This window comes from Mesitornis unicolor, unplaced genomic scaffold (assembly GCF_000695765.1).
Source record: "Mesitornis unicolor isolate BGI_N332 unplaced genomic scaffold, ASM69576v1 scaffold6622, whole genome shotgun sequence".
In the NCBI taxonomy this organism is placed as follows: domain Eukaryota; kingdom Metazoa; phylum Chordata; class Aves; order Mesitornithiformes; family Mesitornithidae; genus Mesitornis; species Mesitornis unicolor.
The window spans coordinates 44,027-64,904 of NW_010169750.1; the positions used below are offsets into that span (position 1 = coordinate 44,027).

General features: G+C 41.9%; 1 protein-coding gene across 1 annotated transcript; it reads right to left on the bottom strand.

The window, feature by feature from the left end:
• Window positions 1-1,555: 1,555 nt before the first annotated feature.
• BFSP1 (beaded filament structural protein 1, filensin) lies at window positions 1,556-20,290 on the bottom strand. The gene is made up of 8 exons (XM_010179453.1): window positions 19,696-20,290; window positions 14,522-14,582; window positions 11,146-11,241; window positions 10,206-10,298; window positions 9,416-9,523; window positions 6,834-7,054; window positions 5,578-5,663; window positions 1,556-2,899 (listed from the first exon to the last, which is right to left on the bottom strand). Exons 1-8 carry the CDS (start codon window positions 20,064-20,066, stop codon window positions 1,959-1,961), a joined length of 1,977 nt encoding a protein of 658 aa, XP_010177755.1. The 5' UTR covers window positions 20,067-20,290; the 3' UTR covers window positions 1,556-1,958.
• Window positions 20,291-20,878: the final 588 nt, after the last annotated feature.

The window sequence follows — 20,878 nt, forward strand, 5'->3', positions numbered from 1 at the left end:
GATGATGCTGTGGATATTCACAGATTATACTTCTAACCAAGTCTTTCCTGAAGTGTTGCTTCCTTGCCATTGACTCAGGCTTTTTGTAGTCTGAGCATTAAGTTCTCTGTATGGCACTGAAATCAGATAGGTTGAGTGGAAGAGGGGGAATACCCAGTTCTGTCTAGGTACTGCCTGAATCTGTTTACACCCTGTTTTATGACAGAATTATTAAACAGATTTCCTATTGCTGCAGGTTTCTTTTTTTCTCCCTCACAGTAGTTGAAACCTGCTTTCACCAGCAGTTATTCTGAGCAGTTCCCAGCTCGCCAGAGTGCAGCCTGCATGTGCATTGGTAAATTCATTCTCTGTGGCTATTTACAGTGTTAATAAATTAAACTGCAAAGCAGGACACACCCTAGTAACCCACGTCTGGCATAAACTCCTACAGTATTTCAATAAACAACAACAACAACAAACAAACAAAACAACCAAAAAAAACTCCGAATTAAAAAATGTGACTGTGGGTCATCTTTTCCTGTTTCACAGAAGAAGGTGCCACTTTACGAGACATGGTAGTCAGATTAGGTACTATAAATGCATTGGAACTCACTAATGGAAAAAAAAAACCCAAACTACACACAAAGAAACCCCAACAACCCGACACAATCTTGCAGGAAAATCTAGAGTCATATGAGAAGGTAGTCACAAAGCTCAGGCTCGTCAGCTCCAATTCCATTTAGCCCCTCCTTTGCAGCTGACAGGAGTAATCGGTGAGAAAAAAAAAGGTGCAACAATGCCAAAAGCTAACATGTAAACTCAGAGAACTGGGAAGATCAGAAGAAGGAATGTGTAGAGCCCAGCCTAGTAAAGCACTTCACTGTGGACCTCACTTCACTGGGATTATGTGTATGCCTGAAGTCAAGCTGAGGCCTAAATGATGGATCAGCACTTTAAATAGTGCTCAGTATTTGTACATACACAAGTGAAGGATTTCAGGATTATTTTCCTATTTAAAAAAAAATATGCAAGAGGCTGTTGTATAAGTGGTGTTTTTTGCTTCCCCAGATATGGGGACATGTGAAGGCACTTCTTGTTCCAGCAACCCAATGGAGTTCCATAGGACTGCAGGTGACTGGACTCTGGCAGGATCACATGGTGATATTAAGCTCTGTAAATTTCTAAAGTCCAAGGAAATGCTTAACAAGAAAATACCAAAACACCCAGTCTTTTGAGTTGGCTGCAGTCTGCTCAAAACCTTGTTGACATTCGTAAATACTTTAGTTGTGTTGGTGAAGGACAAATAATGCCGTTAGTATCTTTTATAAGGGTTATCCCCCACTTGGGTGGAATTTTGAGTTTTATTCTGAGAAGATACACAGTAAAAGTTGATTTCAAATACAGAGAGTTTGTTGTTAGATTCAAAAAAAAGAGAGGTCTGCCAGGCATCTCTACTGAAAGACTGTAAATGAGAGAGATTTGGAATAGATTACTTAGAACTCCTGCACACCCAGTTTATCAGCAGGGACTATTAGTCAACTGTAAAGGCAACACAAACCCGCAGTGGGTATCTTCGGTAGAAGGCAAAGATTTTATTAAATGAACCAGATGTCACAACATTTGCAGCTTTTTGAGAGATGGGGAATCATATGGCAGCTATAGGAGCAGTAGAGGAATATGCAAATTTGTCCCAGATACTGTGGAAAGCCAGGCAGCTCTGTAATAATAATTACTTTCAACTTGTCCTAATCATGAAAATCAATTGCATAGGATGTGCCAATTACTTGTTGCCCTGGAGTGCTTTAATGATCATTGCATCAAAGGTGAGCATACATCAGATAGAATTGCCATCAAGGTATGAATCTGTTCCATATCAAACAGCAAAAAAATCTCACTACTGTATCATTCGGTCAGGAAAAAAAACCCAATCATTTAATAACTATGGCAGACAAGTTGACTATCAAGAGGGTATGTATCGCTTAAGAGCCTTTGTCACCTGGTTTCTTCTTGCTTGTCTTCTCTATCATTGTCTCCACAATCATTGCTGTCTCTTCGTAAGTCTGAATTCTGTTGTCTGAAAACTTCTCAATGGACTCCACCACCTCCACCTTCTCATAGCTCATGGCACCAGGCAAGCCTGCTTCCCTGAACAAAAGGCCCTGCTTATCTTCTCGTTCATATTCTGTCTCTCGAAGAAGTCCTGGCTCAGTTGGGCTTATCAGGCCAGGGGAAGGAGCTGACTCAGGCTCAGAAACATCTGGATACTTTGTGATTTGCTTGATTTTTCCTCTTGTTTTTCTACCCCATTCAAGCATCTCTTCTTTCTCCTCCTCCTTCTCTTGGACTTCAAACTCTTCCCTCCTTTCACAGGTATCTCCTTTCTCTTTTTCTGGTAGTTCAGCAGATTCTGGCAGCTCACGTATGGCCTCCACTTCACCGCCGTTCATCACCTTCCCATTGCTGGTGGAAACTGTGATCTCTCCCCCAGCTGGGATGCAGGGGGCCAAGATACAAGGTTCTTCATACCTTTCCTCCCCTGTTACCAGCACATAACGCCCTTTGGGAAGGGCATCAGGTTTAGGCTCTGGTCTCTTGTAGACTCTTATTTTCTCCCTCACAATGTTACATAATTTATTGAAGGCTTTACTTATCTGGGCTCCATCAGGTACGTCCTCTGGACCCACTGCTTTTTCATCAAGTTCCAATCCTTCCTGCTCAGGTTCACATGTGACTGAGCCTTCATGCCTAAACTCCAGCTGATCTTGGTCAAAACCTTCCAGGGTTTTTTCATACATTCTTTCAGGCGGGAGACCATCAGTTATGTCTTTAGACATCAGCTCCTTTTTCCTGGCAATTTTCTTTGTCAGAGCTTTTTGTCTGGGCTTTACACTGGCAATGTCTTGCATGGCCTGGGTGATATCTAGGGAAAAAAATCAAAACAAAGCAAACGATGCTGAACACATCTGCTGCAAATGCTAGAGCTGCCTCTCCCACTATAGGTCAAGAGCTGAATGTAGCAGCAAATGTGAGCACAGCTTCCAGCAGTGCATTACACAGCCTCTTCTTTTGCATGGGCCCTCTTGGGCAAGTGGCCATTTGTCCTGGGGAGTGCTAAGAGTAAGCCAGGCACCTCCTTCCAAAGTAGTTTTGGGTATGGGCAGAGAGGTGTGTCAGGAGAGATCAATGAGCAGCTAGTGGGCACAAAGCTATGCAGCTGCCCAGCCAGGGGCACAGTGCTGAGGAACACTGGCATCACTCCAACACTGACATTGAGCTCTAGACCTGTGCAGAGGGACTCCCTGCCCACAGACTGTGTTTCTAATCTCCTTGGCAGTCAGTAACCACAGACCCCATGACACCACAGCAGCAGTAGTAGGAGCATGGAGAGGCTACTGATTTCCACAGCATGAACAGCTAGAGCAGGAGAGGCAGGGATTGGTAGTGGGAATTGCGGGAACAAGGAGACAAACAGATATGAATATGCTTTTCCACAGGCAGCTGTTTTGTCCCATGTCACAGGTACGGTAATGCACCTAAAATGCCCTGTTTGCCTTGCAGGTGTTAGAGATGGGCTGAATTCTTAGCAAGTTTAAAACAACACTTTGCAGGACAGTAGTTATTTACAGCTGCTGAGGATTTGGCTTCAGGCATTATGGACCCATTCCATATAAAACTAGTGTGGTTCAAAGAGCAGTTAGAAATATTACAGCTGCACTCCAAAAAACCCCCTCATTTGACAGTTTGCCTCCATTCTCAAGGCAGTTTGTTACTAGTAAAACCCCAGTGAACTTTTGATTTAAGCTATAGTAGGTCATCCCAGGTGTTAATACCTACAGCATCTTTCTGTAAAACAACTCCCCTCTTTGCTAAGAGAAGCCTCACTATAGTTCAGTCCTGGCCATTTCCTTGTCACTAGGTCACAAGCATCCTAATTCTAAAAAGAAAACATAAAACATGGAGGAAACACGATTCAGAGGAAATCAGGCCATGGCACGTAAACAGGTGCAAAAAAGTGTCCTCTCCCACTCAACATGGCCTAATGCTCTTTGTATGTGACTAAACCAATTGACTTGACCAATTTGATAGCCTTTTACAATGGCACAAATGGATGGATTGATGAGGGGAGAGCAGTGGATGTGGTCTGCCTTGACTTCAGCAAGGCTTTCGACACCATCTCCCATGACATCCTCACAGCCAAACTTAAGAAGTGTGGATTGGACAATTGGATAGTGAAGTGGATTGGGAACTGGCTGAAGGGCAGAACTTGGAGCGTTGTGGTCAGTGACGCAAAGTCTAGTTGGAGGCCCATGTCTAGTGGTGTTCCTTAGGGGCCAGCCCTGTTCAATATATTCATTAATGACCTGGACAATGGGACAGAGTGTACCCTCAGCAAATTTGCTGACAATACAAAGCTGAGAGGAGTGGCTGACACACCAGAAGGCTGTGCTGCCATTCAGTGTGACTTGCACAGGTTGGAGAGTTGTGCAGGGAGAAACTTAATGAAATTCAACAAGGGTAAGTGTAGAGTACTGCATCTGGGGAGGAACAACCCCATGTATCAGTACAGGATGGGGGCTGACTTACTGGAAAGCACCTCAGGGGAAAGGGACTTGGGAGTCCCGGTGGACAGCAGGATGACCATGAGCCAGCAATGTGCCCTCACAGTCAAGAAGGTCAATGGCATCCTGGGGTGCATTAAGAAGAGTGTGGCCAGTAGATTGCGTGAGGTTCTCCTTTCCCTCTACTCTGTCCTGGTGAGGCCACATCTGGAATACTGTGTCCAATTCTGGGCTCCCCACTTCAAGAAGGACAAGGAACTGCTAGAGAGAATCGAGCGTAGAGCCACTAGGAGGATGAGTGGACTGGAGCATCTCTCATATGAGGAAAGGCTGAGAGAGCTGGGTCTATCTAGCCTGGAGAAGAGGAGATTGAAAATGGATCTCATTAATGCTTATAAAATCAAAAGGATGGGTGTCAGGAGGATGGGACCAAACTCTTCTTGGTTGTACTCAGAAATAGGACAAGGGCCAGTGGTCACAAACTGGAACACAAGAAGTTCAACCTAAACATAAGGAAAAACTTCTTTACTGTGAGGGTGACAGAGCACTGGAACAGGCTGCCCAGAGAGGTTGTGGAGCCTCCTTCTCTGGAGACATTCAAAACCCACCTGGACATGTTCTTGTGTGAACTTCTCTAGGTGGTCCTGCTTTAGCGGGCTGGTTGGACTAGATGATATTCAGAGGTTACTTCCAACCCCTACCGTTCTGTGAGTTTGTGTCTAAAGCATGGGCCAATGACTCCAAAACAAGTCAGCTCTGCACAAAAACCCCAGCTCTTTCCATAGTTTCAGGTGCCTTTTGACTTTGCTCTATTAATTGGCCTGAGTACTAAACTGCAGAAATTAGCAAAAAAACTCTTCTGCTTGTGGTTTTGACCTTCAACAGCTTGTCCCAAAGCCAGCTGAGGTAAGCTGAAATCACTGTATTTACATAGCAAGCCTGGAGTCAGACTGTCACAGCTGGAAGACAAATGGAAAATCAGCTTAAAATACAATGATGCTGCTCTTGACAAGCACAGGAAGATATGTTACAGATTTACCTCTTCCCCTTGAAGCTTGAGGCTGGACAGGTCTGTAGATCTGGGTGAAGAGTGTGACTGGCGTTCCTGCTATAGCAGAGTTTAACCTGCCAGAGAAGACACACATTGGTCAAACCTCTCCTCCTCATTGCCATCAAAAGCAAGTGAAAGTGTGCAAAATGAAGCACGGAGGTTAAAGGAATGTATTTCTCTGTGCTGAGGAGTCAAAGACACTATGGCAGCCTATTTCTTGACTAGGGAAATTCAACATAGCCACAGTACCTTCACAGGAGTTATGCTGGTTTCCACCAGCAGGAAATGGACAGGGGATGCTCCATTAGATCTAGCACACCAGTAATTAAAACCCATAGCAACAGGTTTATAATTTAGCACAACACTTTGAAGATTAAAAGATTTTGGATGGGCAAAAAGTCAGTCCACACCTACCAGAGGCCAGCCAGATCTATACATGCTGACCAGTAAAAATGAAATTTGGTAGCCATTATAATGTCATATGCTTGACTTCAGAAGGGCAAGAAGAAAACTGAGCCATCTTTCTTGGAAAATATTGGAAAAGTCATGAGTATCAAGGGCTAAAAATTAAAACAGAGAGGCTGGCCTATATGCAAATCAGTTAGTATATCTGTGGCCTTTCCAGGCTGCACTGCCAGAATTTGTGAGACTATTTTGGCCTGTAGGGTGGATATGTGTAGATATATATGCAAGAGATGCACATTTTGATTTTTGGCCCTGAGAATTACCCTGATTAGCTACTCCTAACCAGAACACAGTGTCCAAAATGCTGCAAATTGATGAAATATCTGTTCCCCCCATGTGAGATTGATTGCTGTGAATGTCCTTCCCCTGCATTTTCTGAACGACTCAGAGCAGTGGTTTGGGCACTCAGAGGTCTGGCCCTGCTGCATCTGCCTGTGCAGGCAGCACCGGGCACTGCTGTGAAAACCCAGCTTCTTTTCTCATGTGAGGCTGATGGTCGACATTAGAGGGAGCCAGTGCTCCTGCATAGGCTTAAACACAACCCAAAACCTTGCAAATTTCTTATAGTCTACCCACAAAGCACAGAATGACTCTGACCCTTTTCTTGGCAGAAGCTTGACCAGATTTTGCATCTAATTAGATTCCTATCCCTGGATATCTACCAATGAAAGGTATGAAATGGCCATAGCTTTGGGTGGATCAAATGCCCTTAAGTATAATTTTTTCAAAGGAGATGAAAGAGATCACTTGCCCCTGACAGTCCAGAAATCCAGCCTTACCGACTGTCCTCGTTCTCGATGATACGTTTATACCGTTCCAGCTCGCTCTCCAGGGACTGCTGGTAAATCACCAGCTGACGGCAGTCAGTTGTGTACTTCTCCAAGGTCCTCTCTGCCTCCTCTATCCCTTTCCTAAGGTTTTCAATCTGCTCATTGTAAAGCTGAATTTCATCGTCGTAACTCTCCTGGGTGTTTTTAATCGCTTGCTCCAGCATGGTTGTCTAGCAAACAAAATTGGTGAAGCATTCTGCATCCCCATATTTCAACAGTAATTAAAGGCAAGACATGTTTTCTCATGGTGTGAGGCTGTACTGCTTAAACGCAGCAGCAGTTTCACTGCATTTATTTAGTTATTCAAAACCAGTAACTTCCCCCTTGCCCATCCCAAGCTATCCCAAGGTTTCTGCTCTGCAACAAGCATGATGGAATAAGCACAAATCAGGGGAACAGCTGTGTGTGAGACTGGCTGATGTCTTGCTGCATGACCTGCAGCTCACTGTGAAGAGCCTTGGCAGAGCAGGCAGTCTTACAAGGAGAACAAATGTGCTGAACTGGGAAGATATGACCAGGCAATAATTGTTCTTCCTTCTCTGAGGTCCACAGACTCAGCACCACTGAGGGTTAAGGAAGGGTGCTTTTTTTTCCTTTATAAAAAGCTTCTCTTTTGAATTTAATTCGTTGGGGTTTTTACTTTAGTGTTAAAAATGACTGCTGTGCAGTAAGGCCCCAACACCAGTCACTGGAGTGTGCATGAACGAGTAGATGGTGATGAGTCCCTTGTAAAAACAAGAGGCGAGACTTAGAGGTGGGATGTCTGGCAGGGTAATTCAGCTCTCACTTTCTTCAGCTATTTTTGGCTATTTATTCTATTTCCTTTATCACTTGGGATTTTTTTTTCCTTTTCAAACAGCTTTTAAAGAGTTCAACTCACAAAAAGCTAATGAGGTAATAACTGACTAATGGAGTCATTAATAATTGATTTATTGCTATGTAACAGGCAGGATTTTTCAAAAACCTTTTAAGAGTCTAAATTTAGGAGCTAAGTCTCTTAGTATTAGTTTGGTTACACTGCAGTGTACCAGTGGATCAACAGGTTCCACAGACCTCTTTATTGTTTAGTGCTCATGAGATGGGGTTGATAACCTCTCTGCAGCATGATTATGAGGTCCAGAAACAGCAAAGCAAAGCAAATAAGCTACAGGATACCTCAGTAATCGACTTCAGCCTTCACAGTCACAAGCAACCATGTCATCAACCTCTACTCATACAGTTATGTCACTCTTTTAAACTCAAGGCATGAAAATGAATAGATTAATAAATTTTTTTCTAAATGGGACGTGAAGGCCTAATTTTGAAAGCAGCATGATTAATCCCTCAAAGAGTGCCTCTCTCCATCTGGCAGCAGGTTTTTTTTTCCTCCCCTTTTTTTTTTCTATTGATTCATTGTCTCACTTATCACTATATTGATTCTTGCCCTTCCCAGAGCACATGTGCCCTTTCCACCAAAGCATCAGACATGAGAAAGAGACCAAGGAAAAGACTTGACACTGTCCCTGAGTGCCCTAGTAAGAGAAGTTATGCTCAGGAAGTTAAGAGCTGCTGGTATGGCTGTCCAGAGGAATCCAAAATCCCACCAAAAGGTGTTTAACACAACTATATCATTTCCACCTCCATGGATGGACAATTTGAGGCACAAGGGAAGCCACATTTGGGGATCATAAGGTGGTCGTTCTCCACACCTACCCACTAAGAAACATTCAACTGTGCAGAGGCAGACCTGCTATTGGCAATTATCCAGGTCTGGTTTCTATTCACTGTAGCCTTTAGCTGCTCCTTCATCTCCTGTCATCCTTATCCCTGCACTGCATACTTGCTCAGAGGCACTGGCTAGAGGAGGAAGGTTTATTTACAGCAGGTTTGGCTGGGAGATGGGCAGAAGCAATGAGTGAAAGTCTTGGCCAGTCATTTTCTGCAAATCAAGAACTGACAAAAAAGCAGGTGCTGGGTAGTGTCTTAAGCACAGGAGAGGTTTTGACTTGGTGCTTAGTAGTGACAGAGATGAACGCAGGATGCCAAACATAGCTTGACATCTGTTTCAAAGGAAAACAAGGATAACTTTGATTATCAAGTCTGTCCAGCCTTTCTCACAGCAAGCTCAGCATTGGTGTGGCACTTATGTGATGTAGACTAGGCAGAGCCCTGAAGGTTCCTCATCATTTTTCTTGGCACAAATTTCCAACCTGAGATCAGTAAGAAAGAAAGAAGCAAGACCAGCCTTGTGTGACTTTTCCATCTATGACTTCCTGCAAAATCCAGTTGCAAAGTAAAAAACCTCTTCCATCATCTACACCAATAGGCAAGGACAGTTTCATGTGGCTATGAAACCTGCAGGCATCTAAAACTGATGATTTGGGCTACCGAGAGAAAGGGAATGAAACCACTGAAGAAGAAGGTGGAAAACTAAATTGAAAACACATGTCCAAGTCTCTAAGTAAACAAGACCTTGTTAAAGACCATGTGGCCATAAAAAGAGCAGAGTTCATGAGCATTATAATTATGTTTATGGCTAGTTATGGCAGTACCTCTGTCTGCAGTTTGTATTTTTGTGCCTGTAGCTGGCAGAGGATGCTCTTGTATTCCTCCAGCTGGCTCTGCAGAACAGGGATCCTTCTCTCTGCTATCAGTTTTTCCTGGTTGGAAGAAAAGAGCATGTGTACAGGAAAGCTTGTTTCACTCTTTTAAAAAGAGCCAAAAGAAATCCTACTACTGGAAATAAACTGTAAAGACAAATAGAAAATGGAAAAAGACAAATAAAAAGATGGGGTTTGAATTTCAAGTAAATCCCTGTGGCATGGCTTTAATAAAAAAATATGTCAGATGGTGGGACTGTAGAAGTATAGCTTGCGTTGTAATTAGGTCCTGTAGATGTAGCTGTTCATATCTTTCTCCAAGTAATAAACGTTCTTGGTATAGCCAGACAGGAGTCTGTAACAATTTGGTTCATTTACAAATTTTCACCATATCACACCCCTTCAGGATAAGATTTACTCTCTCTGTAACTACTTACATATCCTGACAGCTCCTCCTCAGATAGGAAGCACAAGTACAACTACCTTTGAACTAGCTTTTTTGGGGGCTAAAACATATTCTGGAGTGCATCTTATTAATGCAACCTCCTTTCTCTTTATTAATTCAGTTTGCCAAAGTTACAGTTAGTTTTTTCACTTATATTTACTATTCAGTACTTACTCAGAGTTGTTGCAGTTTTCATCTAACCTTGCTGTGGGAGTTACAGGATTTGGGATGCTTTAGGAGTAAATATTGTCTATTTGTTACTTAGAGCAGCGTATATCTACTGACAGCAATACTTGCCTCACATATGCCAGTGGTTATAGGGGACACACGAGGGGTTGTCTGGATGATCTGCTGCAAAACACTGACGTAGGTCTGGATTTCCATAAGGTTCTGTGATGAAGTCAAAAAGCTTTCATCAGAAAATGACATAGCAAGTTGCTCCCTTCAATGTGCTCCATCTCTGGGGCTTATTCCTAGATATTTACTTCTTTCAGCATATAAAAGTCCAGGTCATGTTCAGACTTCTTTTTTGCATGTGTTTTTAGGCCTAATTTTCAGTGTATGTGTGCTAACAGTTTCATCATGCTCAGGGTACATTACAGGCATTTGGCTAAGTGATAATATAGCTCATAGTCTTAAATAAAGGTTTCATGATTTCCAATTTCATGAGAGATTTTCAAAATGAGAACCACAAACACCTTTACATGTGGTCTGAAAAAGTGAGCCTCTGCTTTCAAAAGCAGCAAAGATGGGACAGTGGCCTGATCTCAAGCATCACAGCTCTCCCAGGAAGTAGAAAGGGCCCTTATGTGTCAATCAGCTGCAGTGTAATCATACGGCCACAGGCATACTTCTGCTAATTAGCTGGAATACTCTGGCCCAGAAAATTGGGAATCCCTCTCTCATTAAAACAATAGCTTCTTAGCATGAAATAGAAGGCAGCTTGACCAGCATGTTGGGTTGAATCATGGTAACAGGTCAACAAATTCAAGTCATTGCTACAGGTGTAGACAATGGACTCCGAAGGAGTCAGCTTGGATGCTTGCAGCCATCCAGCTGCTGGAATTGACCTCCCAACTGTAGCTATTGTGTCTACTGAAAATATATAGTGCTATATCCACAAAAGACAAGAAGGTTTTGCTTTAATTTGTCACTGGAACAGATCAAGGAGAAAAGCAAACCTTCACATATGTCTCTAGAACGAAGATCTAAGAAAATGCTAAATTCAGCCGGTTACCTTCTTGTATCTGTCCTTTGTAGCATTAATGTCATCCTGCAGGAACTGGGATTCGATCTGCAGCTGCAGGTTGCACAGTAGTGCTTCATCAGCTTCCTGCAAGGTAAAGACACATGGTATGTGCATAGGTATGCATGGTATGTATGGATAGCATAGCCATAATGTGACTATGTATGTGTACATGTGTAGCAGGCTGCATGGAGAATTAAAGCCTACTGGAAGAAACGGAAGTATTATGAAACTAACAAACAATAAGCACCTTATTCATCACGTTCTCCCATTGTACATGCTAGTTTTCTGCACAAATATAATTTGTGATGCAGTCTGGCACTGGCACTGTTGAAATATTTTTACCATATACTTTATGAATGCTGGGGCTTAAGCAATAGACACTATGAAATACCTGTCTTTGACACTAAAAGCTTGCAATGGTGCATAAATCTTAAACAGATGACATCAACAGGTGAAGACATTGATTTCTCCAGTGTTTATAACAGGACCTGAGGTATCCTGACACCCTTTTAATATTCCCAGTGAATAATTCCTTATTAAAAAAAAAACAAAACAAAACAAAACAGGATGGTCCAAAGTATTTTCACTCCTTTTGGTGTGTTCTCAAATATCACAAATCTTTGTCAGGTTTGGAGCCACTTCTGGAAATAAAAATGACAGATGAGCAAGTCCAGAAAACAGCAGTGTGCTGCAGAAGTTTCTAATACATTGGGATTTGCAAGGACAAAAGGCCATAATATCCAATTAATTCAGAGTACAAGCTGTATGACTATCATTGTCTCAAACTACATAGGTATGAGTGGCACTGGTATTTAAATCCATTCCTGTACAAAGGTCAGATTTAGATATTTCCTGTGTTATATTATTTAATACAAGCCCTTGAACATAGAATAATTTCCATGGAATTTATCAATATATATTACAAATACATAAGTGTGAAGGGAACAGCTTTATTCTTCTACTTAATGTAAATCTTCTTGGTTAGGTTTATCATTAACTAATACTGTAAAATAATTGCTTTTGAGAAAGTATTTTGCAAGTTGTTAGCTGAATCTTTCTTGCAACTCTACAAAACTTTTAAATTCCTCTGTCAGTTTGAAATTTGCCTCAAGAAAGTCTTGATTTCTGCATTTAACTGAAGGTGTAAAAAAAAACAGCAAGGAATTAAGGGTATACCTTTAAAACTACCTGCATGCCATTACTTGCTGTAAATATGTCTTGGTGAGTGGACCACAGGCTGCAAACAAAAGACTGAAATCTCTGGGTGCAGCACATGATTGGTAGACGGGAATGTTTCTTTTTACACATGTACAGCATGTGCCATTCCAAAAATGTGTAGATGTTAGCTGTCCCATTATGCAGCTGAGCCTCCCAGCCATTGACCTCTCCAGCGGTCTCTCCACTTTGTGAGACAACAGCTGATTCAGACACATCCAGACCAGCACATTCGAGGCCAGTCATGAGGAATGCCCATGGCTTTTCTGCACTCCCTTGCCTTCCTATTGAAAGGAAGATCAGCAGGACAATTACCATGTTGGGAGGGTTTTGGGGGAGCTAAAAAAGTGCTCCCAGGCCCCTGGATAATACCGATAAGCAAATCCACATTTGGCTTTCCAAATGTTCCTACAAAGGGGAAAGATACTTTTGATTTTATTCCCTGCTTTCACATAGACTAGCTATGTTGCTGCTGTGTATCAGAACATTGCAGTGCCTACACATTTTCTTCCGAACTTTGCAATATTTGGTATTCACTCAACTTCCAAAAAACCATTCTGCTTTTGGTACTGATTCCAGAATGTAGATCCATGTGCTGAAGCAGTGTTTTCATTTACCATAGAAGAGAAGCCCCTCAGATCTCTCCAGAACCACTGCTTGCTGATTTTCAAACTGATTCTCCATCTGTCAGAAAGGGAACAAGTTTACATCTGCATATGCAGGTTTCAGGCTATGCCTTGGGCACTGTACAGAATATCAGCTATGTTCCCTTCACCATTTAGTGCCCTAACACAAGAAGCTGATGCAACCAGGGCAGCCAGTGGCAACCCAGACACAGCCTGTGATAAAAACACCCCCTGCGGCTCAAGATCTTGTCAGCTGTGCCTGTGGTTGTGGAATCAATTCATGTTTCTTTAGTCACAGATTGAGTGAGAGGAACTGTGAAGACACAGCCACCAGCTTCAGCTACCCCTTACAAAACATTTGCCTCCACCAATATTTTTTTAAAGAGCTTGCAGGGTGTCCAAGAGCCCTGCTAGCACACTGAAAAATAGCACTGATGCAGGGTATCTAGAGGTCATTGGAGATAGAAACGCTGAAAAGCACATTTTTTTAATATCATGCATATCATAGATATGACAGTGCTCAAGCAAAACAGCTTCTGCCATTTGTAGCTGGGAAATTAAAAAATCTGTGTTTAATCCACCTGTAACTGTAGTCCAATATAGAAGATGAAGGATAAGCTGTAAAAAGGTAGAACTGAGGAAATATATAGTACAACTATCGTCACTCAGATGAAAGCTAGTAGCAAAAAAGGATGAATCAGAGGGGTTTATGGCTTCTCTTTGATTTGGAAACCTAATGGGAAGTTAAGGATCTCTCCTGGGAAGGGCTGACCATATCCTGCAAGGAACTGAGGAGATTTGAGACCCACCAGACATCAAGACTTGGACACAATCAGCATTTTCTCATGCCATGATATCAGTTCTAAATCTACTTTAATACAGTAGCTGTATTAAACAGGGGAGACGAATGTATTTAGCAACAAGTATATTTTCTCTGGTCATATTCTAGACTCTTAGATATGTGTATTGGCTGCACAATATGACTAACAAATGGCTTTTCCTAACTCTGTGTGTAAATGCCAATTCACTCAGAGAGAAACGTCTTCTGACTAAAAAACCACAGTATTAAAAGAGTTCAAAAGAGTTATTAAAAGCACCTAAACATGGGCCAGATCTTCTGCAAGGGTGAATTTGCAAAGTTCACATTGGATGTGAAGGCGCCAGGTCCCAAAATAAGTGAGTGTTATGCAGTAGATCCTCCTAGTCCTGGGTCTTACTGAAAAATTAATGAAGTACTGAGCACAGCTGAGGCTGTGGGCTATGGATGGCATGTCCTGCATGACCAAAATCAGCAGAACTGTACAGAGCAGGGCACTACATGGTGCATACACGCAAGTCAAGCCTCAGCCATTGGCATGACACTTAGAGGTGGGGGAATGAAGGGGAAGGAGAGCTATTTGTCAGTGCATAATGACAAGAAATGTCTTACTCTGACATTTTATCTTCCCTCAGCTTACTGTAGCGAATGAAACCAAAGGAAAAAAATTATAAAAGCCTTTCACTTTCCACTTTTCTAGGCTTACCTTATTAAGGCGTTCAAGGGTTTCTTTCAGCCTCTGCTGATATTCACGTTCATTTTTGTACCTGCAAATAGAACAAAGGAGATGAAGTTCAATGGTTTATTCTTCTGCAAACTGCAGTGTTGTCTGCACTATCATGTATGCTTCACACTAAAGCAGGATATGAATCTTGAAAGGGCCCAAAAGATTTATTTATGCATTACCATTAATTTTTAATTTTTTTAATCCCAGATGCTGAGAGTAATTTCAGAACTGACTAACTTTTTGTCCCAAACTTATGTAGCAGAAGACAATGGAATGCTACACATCTGCTATTGCTTTTTCAGAGAAAGCCCAAGAATATTTACAATAAAAGTATATTGATTGGCATTGGGCAACATTGACAGACATTCATCAGTGGTTACTATGTGCGTATTTGCTATATTGGCACATTAGCATTTAATTACATTGTACATGCTGTTTAATAAGCATTTTCATGACAGACACATTAAACACAAAGGTCGCAATTTCATATACTGATTGTGTATGAATAATGTTGTATTAGGATGCTTTAATAAACCAAGCTTTATGTACTCTTTAATAGCAATTCATACTTTAGCTTGGTCAAAATCATATGTAACTCTTAGTAAGGACTGCATTTAGCCAACTATTCTTATGCATTTATAAAATGTCCACAAGTACATAATGTGCATGTTCCTGCACTGAGTGAACAACGGATGTATATTGTGTTTATCTTTGATTTGAGGAAATGACACACATTCTTTAAGAATTAGGGCTCTGTATTTCTATGTTAGACACAATTATCTTCTAGAAAATCTGTTCAGCTCTAGAGAACAAAAAGTCCTAATTGATGATTATTGCTGTTTATTCCTTTCCCTAAATAAACTCTATATAAAATGTTTAACAGGAGATGTGGTTTAATGAGACTCCATTAAACAAACAAACAAACACAGACAGAAGCATCTTATAGTACAAAGCAATGAGACTTTGTCATCAGTACTGAACAGCTGGCTCATCAAACTCCATCTGCTATCAGTGCCAGAGTACATAAATACAGTCCCTGTTTATCGCTTTGCATTCCCTTTAATAATAGAGATATAGGGATATAAAAAGCTGCCATTTTCTTCATTTATACAAGAAACCCTCATGGCTGGAGACAAGTCAACTCTGGTGGTGAATGTCCTTCACTCACAGTACAGGCAATTTGCATCAACACAAACATGAACCCTGTAAAAGTCTCTGAAATATTAATAGTCAGGGTCTAAATCTCAGCTGCAATGTCATTTAGATGTGCTCAAACCTACCAAGGCCCTCACTCAAAATGACTTTCAATGACTGAAATATTCACCTATATTTTCCTTCCCTCTCAAACAACCCAAATACCTGCTGTTGTCACACAGCCATAAATCTGCCTGGCAGCCTTGACTTAGTATTGTGTGATTATTCTTTGAAGAAGGTTTGCTTTTACATGAGGTTCAGTCTACTCCAGAAGCTCAGTGCAAAAGGGAAAAGGACCTCTTAGAAATGCTTCAGAGACCTCATGATGCCTCTGTGTGTGTTGAAATGTCTCCATGTAAGTGCAATGGCTGACAAATTGCAGCCCTGTAATGCTTCAAACCTGATTTCAATGTTCAAGTAATTAGCTGGACATGTTAAAAAGTGGTCAGGCTTTTCTTAGATGGTTGCTGATCAGTTCTTCCTGGACCTTAAGAGCCATGAGGTTAATTTGCTTTTTTTAAAAAGAAAACCACCCTTCTCATATAGTCATATAGCTTTAGGGCTCATATAGCTTTAGGGCTGCAACAAACCTGTTTTGGACTGTTTAGGAAAAAAAAAAATATTAATAGGTTTTTGCATAGCAGAAAAAAAATGGAGCAGAAGGTCCTGCTAGGTTCAAACAAAGCAGATCAGAGCTTTCAAGGTTCCTGCTACCTCACCTCTCTTCAGTTAGTAGCAATCTGTTGGGGAACTAACAGTTTTAGCAGCTATTTGTTAAGCCCCCTGAGCCCCTCTACAACTCAAGGCACTGCTGAAAGCATGGAGCATGCAGGAGGAAAGTATCCTGCTGGGCTTGGTTGTTCACCTGGGAGAATGGCTCTAGCAGTGCTGTAAATCGCTTTTCCCATCCTCAGCTAACAGATAGGCTGTCCTTGCTCTTCAAAGATGGGGCCAGGGAAAGTCACTTTTTATTCAGACCTTGCCTCTGCTGCAGTGCAAGGGCTGACTCTCCTTCAAAGAGAAAACAGTCACTATACATCCTTGCAATGCTCAATGGCCAGATACTCAGTTTGGTGTCAAGCCTGTGCTTTAACAGAAATTTTAATAGAAAGATAAATGCTGCCTCTCTGTTGAACACTACTGAACTTGTCCAGCAATATATGAAGCCTCTTGGCTTACCACAAGCCAAAGCTAAACTTTTCCACTGCTTTTCTTCTTTTCAGTTTCAAAGGCACTTTGCTAGCCTTTTCTAAATACAGGCAGCAGACATTTGGGTGCTGAAGAGGGCACAAACTGCAAAATGCTGGTCCTTTGATGCTATCCTACAAGGATGACAGACAGGCCAATAATGCTTGTATTATATACACTGAAAGCTAGATTGAGCCCTGAGGGGGCTCTGCTCTGCTGATTTATGAACAGATTGCTACCTGTGCTATCAAAAAACTGCCATTGATTGTTCGACAGCCACAGGGAAATATTTTGGCAGTCTGAGGAGGGGGTCGAGAGCAGGCAGGACCTTCTGACCTGCAGCTGGAGTAGGATCAATCTCTCCCTATCACCAGAGAAGAAGCAGCAGCACCACTGACAAAACCGCTGTGGACAGAGCTTGAAGACAGCTTTGTCAATGGTCACTAGCTACAGCATTCATACTGCTCCCCAAATCCCAGCTATTGAGTTTTCATACTTGTTCTTGTATTCTCTTCCTGGTGTCAGGCCTTCAGTGTGGCCTCAAAGGGTGTCAGCTTGTCTGAACATCACCACATGACACAGCCTGGAGAACACTGTCTATTTCTGTGTCTCCTGACTTCCAGGGAATCATATTGCATGCAAAACCCACAAGATTAGCAGTGAATGAATTTTAAATTAAATAATCAATTAAGCAAGACTTTTAATTTCTGAAGTTAATTAATCCTGTTCAGTCAAAGGCACTAAAATCAGGGTTTCAGCATCTTTCCTAATAGTGTGAAGATAGAAATATAGTCCTTTCCCACAGCCAGATGCAATATTGCTACAATAATGATGCTCAATAAAATTAGCATAATTAGTCTTTCTATGAGATGCATCCAAACAATTTCTAGCAATGCCTTTTTTGCAACTTTAAAAGAAAGAATCCTCCACTGATACAACGTCTGAATTATTCATGTTGATGTGAAAAGTTATGAATGTGGTTATAAAGGATATAAAAATAAAATTTATCATAAGATCTACTTTTCAATGGTTCCCGCACATTTGATTGTGCAGATCTGGTATTCCCAGGCCTTTATGTGTTTAAATGTTGCTTTAAAAGGTCTACTTATATAAATGTAGCTTTAAAAACTTTACTAATAGATATAAATCTATTTCCCAAATTGTGAATGTGAGTAAAAGAATGTGTTGCAAGAGCTAAAATTGTTTGCATTAGCAAAGGACAAAGGTATTTGTCAATTAATCGGTACACAATGCTCCACTCAAAGAGATTCTGTTAATCCTAGTGGATTAAAGTAGATGTGTTATGTTTAAATATGAAGCAAGAAACTCACTGTCAACTGAGCGCAGCCCCTCAGGTAGGACAGCAGGTCTTCACCACGGGAATGCGTGGCAAGACCCTAACACATCACAGAAGATTATTGTCTTCATATTTTGTTTAGAGAGATTTATTTATAAGTTTAAGTAGCTGAAATCATAGCCACCAGGATGACTTTGAGCCAGAAACAGGGTGAGAAGGCAGAGTACACCGTGTCAGTGCATTGGCCTTGTTTTAATGCCTGCAACTCAAAACTCAGCCAATATTTTTCAGACTCTATAGAAACTTCCATGTCTGTCTTCAGGCCAAATTCAGCACCTCCCAAAAGAAAAAACAAAACAAAACAAAACAAACAAACAACAACAAAAACAAAACCAAACCAAAGTTCACTTCTTGATGTAAACTGAGGGCAATTTTGTTAAAAAGCAGTCACTGCCCTTCCATTGCAATAGCCCTGCGTATCTTTATTTTTAAATTGCAACATTGTTGGCTTGGATATAGCCAGTCTCCTTTTTACTTTTGTTTACAGCTGCTGAATGAACATCCCAGGATTATATGACAAGGCACCATCTATTTTTGTCTAACGAGTCACTAACTACCTCTGCAACAAGTCCTAAGTCTCTCTTTCAAGAAGTACAGCCCCCTTCTCTGGCTGATTTTCTCCCAGGATTTTCAGTGTCCTGTATTATTCCTCCCCTACTAATAAAAAGTAAATTACCTTTGTGTGAGATCACTAATCTTGCTTCTAGGGAACTATACAGGCATTTAATCCACAAACTGCTCAGGTGGATGCAGGAATCCATTAAAAGTTTGTCAGTACAAGCTATTTTTTTCTTGCCAATTTTTCTTGCAAATTATTGAAATCAAAGAGAGAAGTGTGTATTTCAGTGCACTGGCTCTTCCCTGCCTGCAATACTCCTCACACAGATATTGCATTATGCCCAGCTATATCATAGCACTGCATATTTCTATATAGTTTGCACATATTTTTAACTACTACGCAGCTAGACATTTAAGAGCTTAACATAATTTTGGTTAAACTTAGAGTCTACTCAAAATCTCACATACGAACAAGTATCAGTGTCAACAGCTAAATTACAGCATTGGCTCATGCTGAATTTCCTGCTCATAAATATTTGTACACAAAACTGCCTAATCAGATACTTATTACTCACTGGCACCAAGCCAGGGCATCATGGACGTCTGACCAATTCCAGCATCAACTCTCAGTGCACCTGAATAGGCTAGTAGCAATGAGACTGTGAAATGCAGAGCTGGAGCTCCCTAAGTCCTAGTATCTTACTTTTCACTACGGGCTTACATGCCATCTCTGGCTACAAGTCTGATACAGATGGAAATGCATCACCCATGCAGCCAGTGACACCAAATCCATCCTTACTACAAAGATTAACTACAGTAACAATAATAACTATCTTCTTCTGTTCACAAGCCTTACTTGTTACGGTATTCATCAAGCATGCGCTGGGCGTCCTTCTCCTCTCGCTCCAGCTTGGCTCGGTCAGATGCCAGCTCCCGCATTCGCTGGCGGTTGAACTCAATCTGCCCAGCAAAGGCTTCATCCAAGCCCACCAGCTCGTCCATCCGCTGGAAGGTCTCCAGCTGCTTGCGCAGGATGGTGTTGCGCTGCTCCAGCACACGTGCCCGGTTGATGTAGCTGGCAAAACGCTCGTTGAGCTCCTGCAGGTTCTCCAGGCCCCGGGCTTGGGCCAAACTGTCAAATTCAGGGGAGCCTCGCAGCTCATCGTAGGCGTCTGACCGCTCGTACTTCTCCTTGCGCACCTCGCGGAGGAAGCTGCTCCTGTACATGGCTTCAGGGGGACTGTGCAGTGCCGGGGTCCCCTCTTGTATACCTGCCTGTCTCTCCAGTTTGGATCTGAATTATGTCTGGGGGATGTGGGGAGGAAAAACTGAACATAATCGCCCCCCCAGACGATTAGGACTTGTCTACAGGGCAGTTTGTGGCACTAAAGACATCATCTGCAGCACTGAACTAAATAAATCCCAATGGCCCCGCCTTGGGGCTGCCTGTCTGGGTGTCAGCAGTTTGGAGAAGCAGTGGCTATGGGGGAGTGAGGGGCTTTTATTTTCGAGCATTGCAATTTTGTATGACCAGAATAAAAGAGAGCAACATCCAGCTTTCACCCGGCAGATTAAAGCATTATCAATAGACAACAAAATGAGTGCTCTGCAGTTTCAGAGCCTGAGCTCAAAGCCTTTCATGGCTGTGCTGGGGAAAGTGATTTATCTCATGGTGGTGTCCCCAGTGCTGTGCACAGAGGCCTCCTGCTGAGCTAGGACTTTGGTGTGAGTGGATGGCAGTGTTTAATTTTTGTTATTTGACAGTTTTATGATCATTTAGAATGAAGGGATGGTGTATAAAAGTCAATGTGACTCTTGCTCCAATTACAAGATGTGACCATTTGGCCATTCTCATTAAGTGAGATTTCATGCTTCCTCATGTCAACCTTTTCTGCAAGTTATTTCTACCTGGCATGAAACGCATCAAAGTAGCAGTGGTACTAAAAGCCTCATGCTTAACAGGCCCTTGCTGGGAGGCCAGTTTCCTTGAGGATAGCTAAGTGCCATGGCCTTTTGTGCCTTGGTGGACATGCCATATT